The 16,696-nt window shown below is 41.2% G+C and overlaps 2 protein-coding genes across 2 annotated transcripts; one reads left to right on the top strand and one right to left on the bottom strand.

Moving 5' to 3' along the window:
* Positions 1 to 627: 627 nt before the first annotated feature.
* On the bottom strand, positions 628 to 10,100 carry glt8d2 (glycosyltransferase 8 domain containing 2). Its single transcript, XM_079335687.1, has 10 exons — positions 10,006 to 10,100; positions 7,725 to 7,768; positions 6,355 to 6,447; positions 5,777 to 5,978; positions 5,077 to 5,194; positions 4,919 to 5,003; positions 4,261 to 4,373; positions 3,847 to 4,013; positions 3,350 to 3,462; positions 628 to 1,950 (listed from the first exon to the last, which is right to left on the bottom strand). The coding sequence occupies exons 2-10, from the start codon at positions 7,741 to 7,743 to the stop codon at positions 1,763 to 1,765; spliced, it is 1,098 nt and encodes a 365-aa protein (XP_079191813.1). The 5' UTR covers positions 7,744 to 7,768; positions 10,006 to 10,100; the 3' UTR covers positions 628 to 1,762.
* Positions 10,101 to 10,946: 846 nt separating this feature from the next.
* Positions 10,947 to 15,804, top strand: ankrd16 (ankyrin repeat domain 16). The gene is made up of 7 exons (XM_079334914.1): positions 10,947 to 11,410; positions 12,316 to 12,536; positions 12,741 to 12,783; positions 13,495 to 13,603; positions 13,682 to 13,843; positions 13,930 to 14,008; positions 14,920 to 15,804. The coding sequence occupies exons 1-7, from the start codon at positions 11,082 to 11,084 to the stop codon at positions 15,081 to 15,083; spliced, it is 1,107 nt and encodes a 368-aa protein (XP_079191040.1). The 5' UTR covers positions 10,947 to 11,081; the 3' UTR covers positions 15,084 to 15,804.
* Positions 15,805 to 16,696: the final 892 nt, after the last annotated feature.

The raw sequence follows: 16,696 nt of genomic DNA, 5'->3' as shown, positions 1-16,696 counted from the left end.
AAATCTATTTAGGGTCCGAAGCATTGAACAGTACGACCCTATTGTAATTGATTTTTGTTTCATGACATATTTTTCATTTGGTGAAATGTGTTGCTTTTTGCAATCGTGAAATATTCATGCAGTTGACCATCAGAACTACAAACTGGGAACTTAACCTCAAATCGTGCAAAGAATGAACGTATAGAGTTTGGATACATACTTACTTCAGCTAAATTGAAGTAAAAACAAATAATATGTTTAACATTGTTTCATTCAAACTCTGTGACTTGTGCTCACTGCTCTGATTTGCTCTTTTATGTAATCCTTATACTTCCACTCAAAGGTGTTGTTTTTGTCCCTTACAGGCTCAGGTTGATATTCTACCTGTATTTCACCATTACAGAAAAGGTCCCAACAGAGACAGACCTTTAACTAAAAGTTGCTTTTTAATACCAGAAACAGCTTTAAGATCTCTTCCAAGCCACCTCACTACATTTAAAATCTTTAGCAGTTATAATTCCCATGGGAGCTGATTGTCCCCATTATTGGTTAGTTTGTTTTTATAACCTAAAATAATCTAAGCCCACATCATGCTAACACATACAGACTGTGACAGAAAAATAAAGCAGGAAACGGTGAAATGAACAGAATTGGTCTTTATTTTAAGGTGACTCGTGACTTAAAGTGACTTTCAGCATGTGCCTTTTTCAAAACAAGTCAGTGTGTGAAGAATTAATGTCGAAGAAAAGATGAAACCACCGGAAAAACCCTTCTGAAGATGTTTCAAGGAGCAGTATGTAACTGTGACACCTAGTGTTTAAAAGGGGTACTGCAGTAAAAATTCAAAACATTAGAGAAAGCTGTCTCCCTCCATCCCCTCCTCTCGAGAGTGAATGCTCTGACAGGTGTCCATGTGGTGGACACTGTAGCTTCAGTGTTTAGCCAGCTCTGCATGTGGTGGACACTGTAGCTTCAGTGTTTAGCCAGCTCTGCATGTGTCTGTAAAGCTTTCTGCGTTCTAACCTCTCTCCATGTTTCAAAAGCATCTCCAACATTGATCCTAGTTTGAGCAGCTTTCTGCTGCTGGAGCTTATTAGAAACATGCAGAGGCTTTTTAGCTCGGGTACAATCACTTCTATCTGAAGCAGTTCCACTGCCCGCTTCCATCGCTGCAACACCTGTTCACCTGATAACTGCTCTCATATCTGACAAACCCAGGGGCGTCCAGAACGAATATCTGAAGGTGACTTAAAACCAGCTTCCTTCTCTGTTCCCAACAAATCCAGAAAATTCAGGACCAGAATCTAATGTTAGAAGGAGGACATACTGGCTGCTTCATTGTTGTCAGAGAAGCCAGCACTTTAACACAGCATGTTTCCTTCATGTCTGATCAGAGAGTAAGGTCACTTTATTATTTCATTCAGTAGATATCTTACATATCGGACCTTTAAGGTAAGAACAGACACATACTTTCTGTTAACACATTTTACTAAGAAAAAATAATGTAATCACTAGTTTCAAACTTTTAAAAACTTTAAAAGTATCCGTCACTTTTTGTCAACAACGGATTTGTCAAATTTCCTGTATGTCATTCACAGATCACCAAACATTGTCTTTAACACAATATCACATTTTCATAAACAGATCTCAGTCTAATGTTCAATTCACATTTCCTCACGTTCAATACTGTTCTGATCAAAACTGAACTTCACATTTCTTTATCCAGGTCCTCCGTCGCTCACACTGTAGGCTCACCCTCGGTACAGTCCCCAGATCTCAGCTGTCACTCTCCGGTCGTAACCATAGACTGTCGTAACAAGGAGAACTTTCCAGAGGGGTCAGGGACGAACCATTTCTCCCACAGATCTAAATGCACCGCAGGGTAGTTCCATGGTTTAAATGGGCCGTTCCAGTGCAGCAGGTGCGCCCCCTGCAGGTAGCTCTCTGAATACCGGGCGTCTGGACTCCAGCCTGGAAAAACGGCATAAAAAAATTCAAACTGGCCGAAGAGTGTTGCTAAAATATTTAAGGCATGGCTATATCTGTAAGTGGCCAGGTTAATGATTCAATAAACAATCAAATTATTGTTATTTAGTTCAACAAAGCCAATTGCAAGTCGCCAAAGCAACCTGTGGTTTGTTTTCAGCATGTAGCGCCACCCCGGAACATGAATAGCGCGTTTTAGCGCACACTCGGCTTGTGTCACAGCGAGCAGCAGGCAGGGAATTTTATGCAGAGTTTATGGTATGTACACAGTGTGTTGCGGAACGTGACAGTTAAACTGAGCTTTATGAATTGTTTTTCGACGCAAGCATTAAGGTTCGTTTTGGCTTTTATTGAGATTCCTGAGTCCAATGAAAAGTTTGCACCCTCGGCAAGTGGAGCAAGGCACGTGCATGCGTTAATTGATTGATTTATGACTGAAAGGCGAGGTTCGCTGGTGTAAGGGATTGTGCAGTACTGTTGTGTTATGTGATGCGTCGTGTGTTTAAATCAGGTCTGTTGTGATGTTTATGTTATTGTGTTTGTTTAAAGTAAAATGTTGCACTGTGAAATGTTTATGAATGAATGTTAAAATGTTTATATATTTATAAGGAATTGTAATCCACTGCTTTTGATAGTTAATTATGGCTTTATTTGCCTTGTTTTCTAGTTTCACGGTGCTCGAAATAAAATCGCATCAGTCGAACTCCACGCTTCCTCATTGTCTTGGTCGGGAGCTGCTACACCAATTGTGTCTATATAAGCCACTGAGGGCTCAGTCAGTCATATTCCCTCTTCTGGGGGAATATCTGGTTACCATGGTGACATGGGTTGGATCATCATCCTCACAGATGCTGTGCTGGACAGATAGCCTGGTCTGGAGGAGATTATGTCAGAGATAAATATGAATATGATATGAAACCTGAGCAATCAGATCTCTTCATACTGGAGTCTGTGAGCTGATCCGCCAAGGGGAGGAGTGAGAGAAACTGACAAACACTTTGTCTTTCAGTACGATTTTACAAACCTAGATTAGCTGTTTGTTCTTTTACTGACATCATGGTTGTGATCAGCTTTGTAAACCTGAGACCTCCCCTTTATCGTGAACGCTCTCGTAGAAACTCTCGATTGACTTATAAAGTTGAAAACCAGCGTTGTGTGATCGTTCAGCTCGTTCTCTTCAGTCCGGGTTAGCGAAGCCAGAATTGCGGTGAGTTGAACTCGCTTCGAAGGACAGACCGCTGGACCTGTGAGCTGGAAGGGTCCAATTCTCCATTCCATTTGGATACAACAATCAAAAGTATTTTCAGTTGTGTTATCTGATGCGTTACTTAATTTCAAAATAACTTAGTGACAATCTCAGATAACTAACAGGTGCTGATCTTACCCAGGTGTCTGACGTGCCACAGGGGGTCCAGTTGTGTGTACTTGTTATGAAACACTATAAGCATGGGTGGTGTGGCCACGCCTCCCGCCATCGCACTGCTGTAGATGTTCTGTCTGGTGGAAAAGAAGGAAAATATCTCTGATCAGGCAGACAATCCTAATAATCCACTTTTAACAACAACAACAAATAAAATCAAGATGAATATGTGATGTATTCTGGGTGGTGCTTCCGATACCAAGGAGGGATAACTGAAAGATCGGGGAGGCTCTCTGTATGTGTGCTTAATTTACCATGGTGGTACCTCACCTAGTCGGTGATATAAGACTGTGCTGTGCCATGTTTATTGTCCCCTTCACACACGTTAAGAAGAGCTCAGAGAACTATTAAAATGTCTTGAAAAAGAGGATAACATGTGACCTTTAAACTCCCTTTCAGCAGGTTTTTGCCATAATACTTAATGTGGGTTTCTACAAACAGCTGGTGGTGACAGATTATACCTGACATTTTCCTCCATCCATTTCTCGAGCTGTTTGGTGATCTTCTGCTTCTTCCATTCGCTGACATCAGCCACGAATACGCCCGGGTTGAAAGAGCAGTCTCTGGGGTGGATGCCCAGGTCTTTAACTTCCTTTTTCCTGTAGTCCAGGAAGCCCATGTAAGTCGTCTACAGGGAGAGCTCAGAGGAGAGAACGCCATATTTCAGTAACCAGAGCAGATTTAAAATATTACTAGAGACAGTCAGTCCAGGAATAATACATTCAACAGCTTTCAAAATATGGAGCGGGCGATTTCAATTTATTTTTGCAATAAACACAGTGTCCTTGTTTTCTTTGGGTTGTTTTTCAGACACATGCTCATGTGATGCCTCGTTATTACCAGTGATATAAGAAAAGGTAAAAGAAAATATCCACCTGCATGCCGATGCTGCGCACCATCTCATGTGTGGAAGGAAGGTCACAGTCTGTCGCGAAAGCAGCCGCATGACCGGCTTTCAGTTTGATATTAAAAAGATCCTTAATGTCGCCTGAAGAACAAAAAAAAAAAAAAAAATTCTGTAATTTCTGTGTCGCAGTTAGTGAAAGAAAACATCCAGCCAAAACTTCTTTTTCCCAGCGCTGAATTATTTACAGTTCAATTTGCAACTTGAGAAGCGACCGTGTCTTACTCCAAATTGTCCCCTCCAGATATGTCTGCAAACTCAATGCTGCCTTCATTTCTTGCTTCCTTAAATCCCCCAGAGGAGGAGTGCTTTTACACCGCAGGTCACACTCACACATTCACAGCCTGATGGTAGAGGCTGCGATGGAGAGACCATCAGAAGCAACTAATCTATTCATACACATTCATACACCGCCAGTGAAGCAGTGGGAGCAACTTGGAGTTAAGTATCTTGCCAAAGGACACATCAGATGTGGGTGAAGGAGCTGGGGCTCAAACCCCCAACACTATGGTTGTTAGACAACTGATAATACCACTGAGCCACTCTGTTAATATCTGAACATGCTAATTGTATCAATATGTCAGGAATAAATATTCCCATAAGAAACGGCAAAACAATCCCATACTCACCCTGCACAATAACGTCGTCATCCAAGTATATCACCCTCTTGTGGTTGATTTGGAGCAGAGGTAAGTAATAGCGCACAAAGTTGAGCTGCAAAACAAGAGTTGAGTCATTAAACTCTTCATGTTGTATCGAAGTAAAAATAAATGAACCCAGGACTCACAGGATGCAGCAGGTCAGGTCGAGATGAATCTGGCTTCACTTTTCCTTTAAGCACCATGGGGTTAAACTCCACTATCTTATACTGGATGCCTTTCAGTTTAGTCTTCTCCATGTACTGCCTGGGGAGAGGAAGAAGGAGTCGGTAAATAAACGTAAAAGTCATCTGCATAGGTAATAATAGTGGATGATAGGAACAATGACAGTTTGAATACTTCCACTGTATTTTCAGAGCATAAGAGAAGTACATTTAACATCAATATTCACTCTTCTAGGTACAGGATGACTGAAAACAAAACGACAGGATCGCACAAAATAATTGCAATTGTTGACATACACATATTTGTGTTGTGGCATTTTCTAATTTGTTGAATCGACGAGAAAAAAAACTTGTGGTGAAATGAAGAGCTGAGAATTTGATCGGCCTCGCCTTAAAGTCAGCTTGAGTGGACGGAGGCCTGTAACAGAGCCTTTTGCCTCTCAGCTCAGGAGTGATGCGAAGGTTGGTGTGAACACTGTTTTGCTCATGTATGATAAAATAGCAGCCGTAAGGGGCTTTGAAAGGTTGATGTGTAGTTTTGTAATAAAACCCAAGTGGCGTGCGGCTGCACACTTTTGTCTAACTCATGTTTACGCTCTCCCCAAAACACCGTTAACCAAGACTCAAACTGTTAAACTGTGAAATGGATTTAAAGGAGACAAACCTCGTCAGTTTCACAGCATCACGAAGAGTTACGATATAGAAGAACACGCTGGCGTCGGTGTTGCTATGGACGCTGTTTATTGTGGCCATGCTGGCACCCATACGCTCCTCAGACGCACAGACGATAACGGGGACGACTTCATCCGCCTCTGACACCTTCACTGCTGGCACTCCGGCCGCTTTTCCGAGGTTCTTCCTGCGATCTGAGAGAAATCAGAAAGAAAAGATGTTTCTGTTCAGAGACACTAAAGAAAATAACCATACGCTGTTATACATGATAAGGACACTTAAAGGAGAACAGTTCTCTTAAATGTGTGTTTTCATTAGGGGAAGCGGATCAATGCTAAAACCGATGCGCCGCTCTGGCTCAAAGTGACATCACCAGCACAGTTTGTGAGCACCCGTCGCTCCACATGTTAGATCCTGATTATATGTCGGACCCTCCACATGAGCGGGTTAGTGGAGTGAAAGTGTGCAGGGAAACGGGTTGAGTAAGGCCCTTTGGCTTCACTTCTGTACAACAGAAGTTAGGTGGAGATGCGTCGTTCATTTTTATCCAGTCAGCGGTCTGAAGGCTACCTGAGAGTTTGGGTCGAGTTGAGGCTCTGAGCAGAGTGCTGTGCAGAAGCAAAAATGCCATCAGGATCAGCAGAACCACGAGGAACCGGTTTACTGAAACAGAGAGAGAGAGGGGGGGGAGGGGCAGTCAGGGTCTGAGATGTTCTCAGAGGTCAGAATAACAGTTTTAGGACCTGGAGACACTCTGTGTAAAACAAAAAGCAGCTTTTAAGAAGCTGGAAATGAAACCTGTTTTGCTTTTTTTTTTTTTTTGCCATAAATCGCTTAAAGAAATATGCAAATATTGTTTCATCTTTCTAAGAGGGTTTCACTTCTCTAAACTCTGTAAGTTTAGCTTTAAAGCTGCAGCATGCAACACTTAGCTTAGCTTAGATTTTAGACTGGAAGTGGAGGGACACTCAGGTTAGCCCTAATATATGTTCACAAACATTCAAAGAGGATTTTTTGTAATATTTTCCCTTTTATGTTCAAACTTTCTTCCATCAGCAGCAGGAATGCACATCACGCTTCTTATGTACAGACTGACTCTGACCTCCAGCTGCTCTACAGGCAGAGCAGAGAGAAGGAAGGATCAAAGACTCATCTGCAGTCAGTTACCACGATGAGCACGTTGGCTGCCTTCTCAGGTACCAGCACTAATTTAACACAGAACGCTACCTGAGCAGCAGTTTAACACTGAAACTCTCCAGCTGAGCACATACTGTATTTTCAGTTTCAAACACGTAATCATTCTAAAAAAAAATCTACTTCCCTATGATTTTTTTCTGTACTCAGCTTTCAGACTTGTATCTAGTTTTGTCTGCCTTTATTTTCTTACGATGCAAAAATTGAAACAATTCAAATAAACATTACATTTAAAGGAGCAATATCTAAGTCTGACATCTAGTGTTCAAAATGGGTACTGCCCAAATACAATACATTGGGGAGCTGTCTGCCACCTGACATGTGCCGTTGTTTTTTTGTTTTGTTTTTTCCAGGTCCATCTTCCTGTACAAGCTCCATGATCTGTAAGTTGAGTTTAAGTTTGCTTTGTGTGCTGTTCTCTCGGTGGAAGGAAACATCTTACTTCTTTACAGCCCGTCATCTGGCTCCCTCATCACACCCTCCCCCAGCACACACCCACACACACACACACACACACACACATTTAGTGTATGTATATGATGTCCGGATGCTTTCCTTCTTTTATTGCACCAGCTGAACTCGACTCTTTACCAAACTATCAAAGCCTGTTACTCTGCGTTTGTGTGTTAAACCCGGAGGAAGCAACTGAGTGTGTTGATGATGGGAGCTAAAGACAGATATGAACATTTCATGTCTGTCTGCACACATCAGTCATTACTCTTGTATTTATCTTTATTTTCACTTACCCTTTTTCAGGAGAGCCATTTTTCATGTTTGCTTCCAGCGACATCTGCAGACACACACACACACACACACACACACACACACACACACACACACACACACACACACACAGTCACAAAGTCACTCAAAAAAAGGAAACATAAGAGACACAAAATATAACAAGCTGCTGAATGATGATGTGTGATGTGCAGGGGTAAAGTATTAACACTGAAACCTGTCAGCATGGACTCAATGGAAATGTATTTATTATTATTTATTAAACATGACACGCTGTTATTGCAAAAATAAAAAGCCTCAATTTTTCTCTGATGTGACGCTCAGGCTGTGACAGCACACAAATGTACACAGGTAAGTGTTGCAGTTCTTAAAATCAGTCTTGGTCTGAAGACCACTTTTGGAAGGTCTTGGTCTCTATTATTGGTTCTTGTCTCAGCCTGGTTGGAATCTGGTTTTTAAATCAAGACCCCCGAATGACAGGCCTACAGACAGACCTTCAAAAAGTCTTGAGGCCTGCTTTTTTAAGGTCCTGCACTTTTTTTTAAAGTGTCTTAAGATAACACTTGTTATTTCATTAAAGAGCGCCCACCATGAAACGCAAATATCCTTTATAAAATAGTTCTGCTGGTTACATCTGTCATCCTGAATTTGATGTCAGAGGAGCATGGCTGCTTGTTAATGCAATGAATAGATGTTTCATCATTTAGTCCGCAGGTGAGCTTCATCTAACGTCCACGTGAAACACATTTTAAATCCTTTGCACAAATACAAACGCAGGAAATGTAAAACGCTTCCTTTTGAAATATAAAGACAGAATATCTGAAGATAAAATGAAGTATTATAAGACAGGATCGTTACGCTTTATTACCCGATTTAAAGAGAAATCTGTTCAATTAAGACCATGTCATCGGGCGCAAACAATTAATGTTGTGACTTTTCTCCCACATGCATTTTCACAACGTTCATAGCATTTACAGTCTGCTGCTACATCTGGGAGACCTGAAGCCAGGAGACACTGGACGACACATGTGGCTATTTTTTCTCAAAAAACCTTCCACCATTTCCTTCTCCTCTCTCGAAAGGGGATCTTCATCGAGGACATTTTAGATGCTTTTTCAGCCTTGAAGACACGGAGATAACGGCAGTAAAACGAATTCTTCGATACTCGAATCTAAAATCAAACATACCTCTGTTTAATATATATCAAGTGTTTCTAGTTGTAAAGTTTTAATGCTTCCTCAGAAACCTGCAGGCCCTTTAGACCCTCAGCATGAAGCAGAACTAAAACAGGACGTTCCATTTGTGTTGTGCATTTGTTTCTGGTTTGTTTGTCGCTGCCCAAAACATCTGGAGTTCATTAGCAACAGATGAACTCCTTTCCAGGAGGCAGGACAGCCTAACAGCTTGTGTCTGGCCTGCATTTGTACAATCTGTAATACACTCGAGTCTCACTAAATCACTATTTACTGTGTTCACATGTCAAATCTTTTACAGTATTGGTGTATTTACTGTCATGGTGTCACACTTATTGGCTGATTTTGCAATCAGATATTCACTTTGGTGGGAGTTTATGTCAAATGTTCTGTTTCTTTCAGAATTAATGAGGTTTCTGATACTAAATAAAAGGTTTCTGTCAAGAAGTAGTAGGAATAAGAACACCTTATTTTGATTTAAGTTGCAACTTGTCACTCGCTGCACAACTTCTATTTCCCCCGATAAAACGCATGTAACTGTGTGTTTTAAGTGTGTGTGTGTGTCTATGTGCTGCGTATGGGGGTTGGGGGTACAAACCAAACCACGTTAAGTCATCACACTGCAAGAAATTCCTCACCAGCACGAGGGAGTTTAACTTTTCCAGGACTTCATTCAAATCACAAAAGAAAAAGGCGTGTAACATTTTCATGTAACAGAGTTTTTGTTTCGAGGATATTTCTGGAAGGAAATGTTTCAACATGTTGGAAAATGTTTAAACATTTAGGCCACTGTGTTAAAAAGAATTACAAACTCTTGTAATCCCAGAATAAAAGTGCATTTAATCAAAATCATGTTAAGAAAAGTGCTGCATGATGCATTTTCAGATCTCTTACTTGTTTTAGAGTAAAAACGCAAAAGTTTAGGACATGCATTTTTTTCAGTGTAAGCAGGACAAAAAGTTCTCTTGACTAAGAATAAAATGAGGTTGCATAAAAAACACCAGACTGAATGAACAGGATTCATACCACACCCTAGATATACATAGATATATTTTAATTGCAGTGCTTAAAAAAATGACAGGATACTACTCACCAGATAAATAAAAGTGTTTGTGTTCAGTCTCATTCCTGATGTTCATTGTCCATGTTTTAAAAGTCCTCTGAAGAATGAGGTTCATTCTCTCCAAAAGTAATGCTGCACTTTTCTCTCCTCTTCTCTCCCTCCACCTTTTTCTCCTCCTCCTTCCTCCCATCCAGATGTGACTCATCCTGATGCTTCGCTGTCATTCAGCACGAAGCAGCCGGATAAGCTGACTTTGCAATTTCACGGATTCAAAGCAGTGATACTGATCCTTTTATTTCTGCATATAAATCCGCGTCCGGTTCCGTCTTTTTACGAAAAACTAATTTTCACCTCCTTCAAATTTAATTCAGATGACAAAACAATACTTTAATGTTAATATTTACATGCCACCATAAAGTCTAACTGGAATACTGTATGTTATCCTCATGGTTTGCACATTACTAATGTATTTGATCCTGCGACGGAAAGTTAATTAAAGGCAGTTTGCGGGTTGTTTTTGGAAGAACTACATTTCCCATCATGCCGATGTTGTCACTCTTCAGGAAAGGTCGACTAAAGCCTATCCCTTGTCCAACGACTCGGTTCTTCTCTTTCTCGCTGCCATACTTTAGTCTGTAAAAACTTCTATTTACAGTCTATGGTCGTCACGGTCAGATCCTGTATTCAAAGTGTCTGATAATAATTAGCCTTCTATGAAAGAGTACAACATTTTATAATGTTAGTCCTTGTGTCCAAATATTTGACAGTTTATTTTATGCATTAACTTCTCAGTATTTCCTGTGACATTTTAACGTTGCATATTATTCGCATTGTGTAGGTATTGACTACTTATTCCTCTATTGCTAATAATAATAATAATAATGATAATAATAATAATAATAATAATAATAATCATAAGCGTTTCGTTTTGTTCGGAAAATAACATGTCACAGTGTTAAGTCTTTGTTGGCCAACAGATTTAGCTCCTCGGTGAAACAAGTAAACACTTTTCTTCCAGCATGGCTTCAAGCAGCTAAACTTGTTTATTTTTTCTTCATGTAATTTGACTTTTGTGGTCCTGCTTGCAGCCTCTCATCTCCACCAGCATGGACGAGCACACTTTGAAGCAGCTTGTGAAGCTGACTCAGGACGGACACTTAAGCTCTCTGCAGAGACTCCTGACAGCAGGAGGAGGATCGACCGTCTCCGGTCAACACTTCGGCCGCTCAGGGGACACGCTGCTTCACTACGCCGCAAGACACGGACACCTGCACGTGGTGGAGTACCTGGTGAAGCAGGTGGGCATGGATGTGGAGGTGTGCAACAACGACTACAAGAGGCCGCTGCATGAAGCTGCGTCCATGAGCCACCAGGAGTGTGTCAGCTACCTGCTGAGGGAAGGAGCCAAAGTGGACAGTCTGAAGAAAGCGGACTGGTGAGTGAGAATTGTTTTATTTAACACAGAAACATGTTTTAGGCATACATGCAGCGCCCTCTTTTGGTTTCAAAGAGGAACTGTACCACATGTACTTTCGGCTCCCTTCGATAGCTCAGTTGGTAGAGCGGAGGACTGTAGTGGCTTGATGCTGAAATCCTTAGGTCGCTGGTTCGAATCCGGCTCGAAGGAGAACATTTTTTTTTTATATCGGTCAAATTTACCAAACATTGACAGAAATCAATTGTATAAGCATTACATATTGCATACTTGTCGCTGTTTACGGTTGAGATAGCCCACTAGCATCACGGCAAAGAACAAATAATAAATAAAAAAAATGCTTTTACAGTATTTTTATGGATTCAGCTTTGGCTTGCACGGGGGCTGGGAAGTGCAACAAAGTGAAATAAATGGACAAGAAGAAGAACACTTTTAGAATATCATTTGCAAATGACAGAATCATACCGGAGCGGGACTGTCCCAAATGCCTAAAGTGACCCAGGATCTGTCAGTTTCTTTGTTTTTGGGGGAAACCCTAGGTGCAATTTAAGTGAACGATTCTTCTGATACACTTTGCAATTTTATATCAGAGCTTTACCAAGGAATCAAGTAATAAATTATTTGTATTTGCCAAATTTTATTTCATGCACTTTCATGTTTCTTCCTCATCTCTCACAGTTAAATGGATATATTTACGTTGAACACAATTAAAACAAGTGAATACAAACATAATTAATCCAGCATAACTCTACAGGGACATTCATTGTTAGTTGCTGCAGTGTTTTATGTTTTAACAAAGATTTTAAAATCCGTTTTTTAAAAACACAACTTTATGTATTCCCATAAACCAGGTGTGACTGCACTGTTTTAGTATTTGGTGAAAGTAGGCGTCTCTCGTCTCTCAGGACTCCTCTGATGATGGCCTGCACTCGCAGAAACCTCCACGTGATCCAGGAGCTGCTTGGTCACGGTGCCGACCCGTCACTGAGGAACAAAGACGGCTGGAACTCCTTCCACATCGCCTGCAGGGAGGGCGATCCTGTAGTCGTGCAGCACCTGCTTCAGATCGCACCAGATGTCTGGAGGACGGAGAGCAAGACGCGCAGGACGCCGCTTCACACTGCAGGTAAAGCGTCATGACTAAATCTGACACACACTTAACAATATCCTGACTTGGCTGGTTTGAAACAATTATTTATCCAGAAGGAAACTCTGTTGTTTCTGGGTGTTATTCTGAAGTACTATGATTACTGAAACATGGAAGTACTGTAATGACTGTTTTGCGTTTATTGTCAGATTCTGATTTTAGCTGTTTTTGTTCATCTTTCAGCGATGCACGGTTGTGAAGAGGTTGTTCAGATTTTACTTCAGAGGTACGTTTAAAAAAAAACCCAATGATGTACACACACTTTATGAGCGTCAGAGTTTGTTTCCTTTAACTCAGAACTTTCATCTCCAAACACCCAATAAAAATGACAATAACACTGGATAAAGATCTGAGGTATGAGCATTATCCTCACTTCTTCCTCTCTCTCTATTGTCGAGCTTGTTTTTCACTGTAAACATGAACAAAAGTTGATTGGCTTAATGTCCTTCAACCGGTTTGAAGTGCGTGAGCGCCACCTTTTGGACAGTTAATTTACATCATACTCACCTCAGAGAGGGACGTTGATGTTGAAAAAGTGGACGAAGCAACAACATGCTAGAAGGAGAATATTTTCCTTTATATCAGCGCTCTGTGCAGTTCAGCAGAATCCCAATGTCAACAAAACAGCAGAGACTCACCGGAGAACAGAAAACATAATGCAGCAGTTTATTTACGTGCACAGAGATCGTACCAGTGCATACTGTCGGACTTTCTGCGGAAAAATACAACAGGGCAGGCAGCAAAATCTCAGAACAAAGTCAGAGTAAGACATTTGACTCAAGACTGTTCGTTGGTGTGCTTGACCTTCAGGCTGCAGGAGTGACAGTTTATGCTTTAGTGAAAGAGCTGGAAGTAAATTTCTGATGAGAGTTTTGTTATTTGTTTAATTTTTACTTTGTTAGTTGTCCTTTGTTGGTTGTTTCTTTGTTTTCTGTAGATGTGGCTACACCCCAGACGGGCCCGACAGCTGTGGAGTCACTCCTTTCATGGATGCCATCAGGAACGGATACCTCTCTGTGGCGAGGCTTCTTTTAGACAAGCACCAGGTAGATCAATACAGGTCAATACATTTTAATGTAGCTCGTGGAGAAGTCAAGGCCATGTGTTACGTGTTTGTTCTGAAGGCGTCTCCGACAGCAGCTGACGTACTCGGGGCTCAGCCGTTGCATCAGGTGGCTGTCACCGGCCAGGAGGAGGCGCTGCGGTTCCTGGTGCGTGGCCTGAATGTGGACGTGAACCAGAGAGCGACTAACGTTCAGCTCACCGCTCTGCATTACGCTGCAAAGGTGAGATACGAGACCCCCCAACAAGAGGTAGCGTGTATTAGAGCAGTGGCTGCTAACCTTTGTTTGCTTGCCTCTGTGTTTGATAGGAGGGTCACACGCCTACCATTAAAACCCTGCTGGAGCTGGGAGCAGATCTTTGTGTCCGTGACAACAAAGGACGAACAGGTTAGCAGTATGTAGAAGTCTAGGGTTTGTTTTGGGGCTTTCTCTGGCTTCATTGGAGAGACGGGAAAGTGGATGGAGTTGGAAATTGGGGCGAGAGAGAGAGAGAGGCTGACATGCAGGAAAGATCCACTTATCTGGATTTGGACCAAGGCCGCCCGCTTCAAGGACACTGAATAAGATAGAGATTTCTAATTAAATGCCTCTGTTTTTTTTTGTTGTTGTTTTTTATATATATAAAGCTGAATAAACTTTTGGAGAAAAAAAAGCTGCAAAATTACATCCTGCCATCAGATCTGGAAAAGTTTTCTAGAGTTCATCTAATTAACAGTAAGGGCCTTCTTTGACTTTTTTTTTTTACCAGAAAAAAAGTCCCCAGACTCCACTGACAGAAACAGTCCTTTTACATAGTTGCACAGTCGTCATGAAGCTGCTATCTTTTTATGCTAATTAATAGTTGCTCAATGTTCTAATAGTTGAGCTGAGCAGCTGATTGATTTGTGATTCTTTAGGGTCCTTGTGTACGCTGATTTAAAAAAAAACTCTCCGATTTTAGAGTCCAACACTCAACAGTATCTTCATTCAGGAGTTGCGCTGTCCCAAAACAGATCCAGATACAAATTTGAATAAATGTGCAGCTTATTAAAAAAGCAGTCTCTAAGTTTGAAAATGGAAACAGACGGTCAGGACTTGACTGCTCCAGCATGACGTTTTTAATTTGCATTTTAATTTTGTTTCATCACCACCTCTGACTGAGTCACTACAAGCTGTTTAATACTGTATCATGTGTTATTCATGCATTGAGCAGAGTCAGAGTAGCTTTTAAAAATAATTGACGACATCACTCTGAGAGCTTTGGGTAAGTTTAGTCATGATCCTCACTCTCCACCATCTTTGTTCTCTTCCTCTCCCAGCTCTTCACATGGCGTCCATCGGGCAGCACGCTGACGCAGCCAGAGCTCTCCTGCAGCTCGGACTCAGGGACTCTGAGGACTCATCTGGCACAACAGCGCGACAGTTTGCCAGGAGAGCAGATGTAGTGCGAGTGTTTGAATGCGAGCTACCTGACGCGTCGTAAATTCTGCCTCACAGATGCAGAGCGCAGATGTTCAATTATTTCTGTACAGTTTTGTGACTGAAATTAAACAAGCTGGATTTAGTGGATCACTATAAATCTCCACTTGTATGTTGTTGTGTGTTTTTCAGTGGCATATTTTAAGATGTAGGACATCAAGGAAAGTTTTGTCTTCGGTCCAATTGCTGCGTTCCATTTGACCTCAGAGGTTGGAAATTCAGAGTGATGGTAAATGGTAAATGGACTTGAGTTTTTCTAGTCTTCTGACTGCTCAAAGCGCTTTTACATTGAATGTCACACCTACACGTTCATGCATACAAGATTCAGCCATGTTGGATTTAAACACGGACTACTGACGTTTCAGAGGGCGTTCCTTGATGACATCAGAATTGGGCGGCTCTGGCTTAGTGGTAGAGTCGTCGTCTCTCATCCAGAATCCCCTTAAAAAAGAATGGGAGCAGCGTCTATCAGTGTGTAAATGGGTAGGAGTGACCTGCACTGGAAAAGCGTTTCAAGTAATCAGAAGACTAGAAAAGTCAATTTACCGTCTGATTGTATTTTTCTTTTGTTAGCACAGTTCCTGGATGTCTGACACAAAACTGAGATTGAAACCTCAGCTCTGAGTTTTCCTTTTTGTTTTCGTCAGTTGATGGGCAATATGTGTCATAGCATTGTGGATTATATCAGCCCACATTGAAATAAACCAGATTTGTGTTGACATACATTATGTGCCTTTTATTTGCAGTTTAAAAAAATGTTAATGTGAACATAAAATGCTTCTGGGGATTTAAAAGTGGTGCAAAGATATTGTTTGTCCAGCTAAATGTGCTCTGACTCAGTAATGAAGTGTTCACTCTGCAACACGTAGCAAGACTCCGCAGGCGATGGTCAATTAAAAACACATCGCCTGCGGAGTTCTACTAATGATCTAACTGTGTAATTGGTCAAAGTTAGCCTCCGGAGGGCCTTTGTGAAGCACGAGACAACTATATTATATAACAAAACACGGAAAAGGTTATCCATCGTTTCAGCGCAAAAAAAACTTTTATATGGATCATCTGTGAATTTCTATAAAGAATCTGTTTGTAGTATATAGCTTAAGGATAACCAAAGAAAATAAATGTGCAAATGAAGACGATTTAAATGAAACATTTCCACTTTACTTTCTCGACTTTGAGGTTCAGTCCTCGCCTTGAAATTGACTTTGACTTGACCTCTACGATTGTTAACAGACTGTGTGACTGCTGCTGTTTACACTGACGTGTGTGAGTAAAACAGTAGTTAACTGCTTGAATGTCACTTTGTTTAACTAACAGGTGTATTTACTCTACTCAGGGCGGTCCAGACTTTTTTGACTGGGGTGGCCCGGTTGGAGCACTGACTTAGGCAGGGGTGGCGTACAGTTTGTGTACAGACACAGAAAACAACTGAATTCATTTACCCTTTCTATCTCCATCATATTATCTCCTTTAAGGTAAACGAGAGAATGATAATGTGAAGATCTCCTAACCTAAGTCTTTATGGACTCATAAAGAAGACTCATGTCCACAGTCACAACCCTAAACCTGTACTGAACTCTGTCTAACTTCCAATGTAATTAAAAGATAGTTGGCTCA

This window comes from Symphodus melops, assembly GCF_947650265.1.
Source record: "Symphodus melops genome assembly, chromosome: 22".
Classification (NCBI taxonomy): domain Eukaryota; kingdom Metazoa; phylum Chordata; class Actinopteri; order Labriformes; family Labridae; genus Symphodus; species Symphodus melops.
The sequence above is the reverse complement of the archived record's forward strand: the minus strand, read 5'-3'. Positions and strand labels throughout refer to the sequence as shown.

Bases quoted from the DNA above. Each gene is read 5' to 3' on its own strand.
- glt8d2 (XM_079335687.1), bottom strand. The intron at 4,374-4,918 runs GTGAGTATGGGA...TTTGTTCTTCAG, and splicing joins TGACGACGTTATTGTGCAGG to GCGACATTAAGGATCTTTTT. The intron at 3,463-3,846 runs GTATAATCTGTC...CTTTTCCACCAG, and splicing joins TGGATGGAGGAAAATGTCAG to ACAGAACATCTACAGCAGTG.
- ankrd16 (XM_079334914.1), top strand. From the start codon at position 11,082: ATGGACGAGCACACTTTGAAGCAGCTTGTGAAGCTGACTCAGGACGGA. The intron at 12,537-12,740 runs GTAAAGCGTCAT...TTCATCTTTCAG, and splicing joins GACGCCGCTTCACACTGCAG to CGATGCACGGTTGTGAAGAG. The intron at 13,604-13,681 runs GTAGATCAATAC...TTTGTTCTGAAG, and splicing joins TTCTTTTAGACAAGCACCAG to GCGTCTCCGACAGCAGCTGA.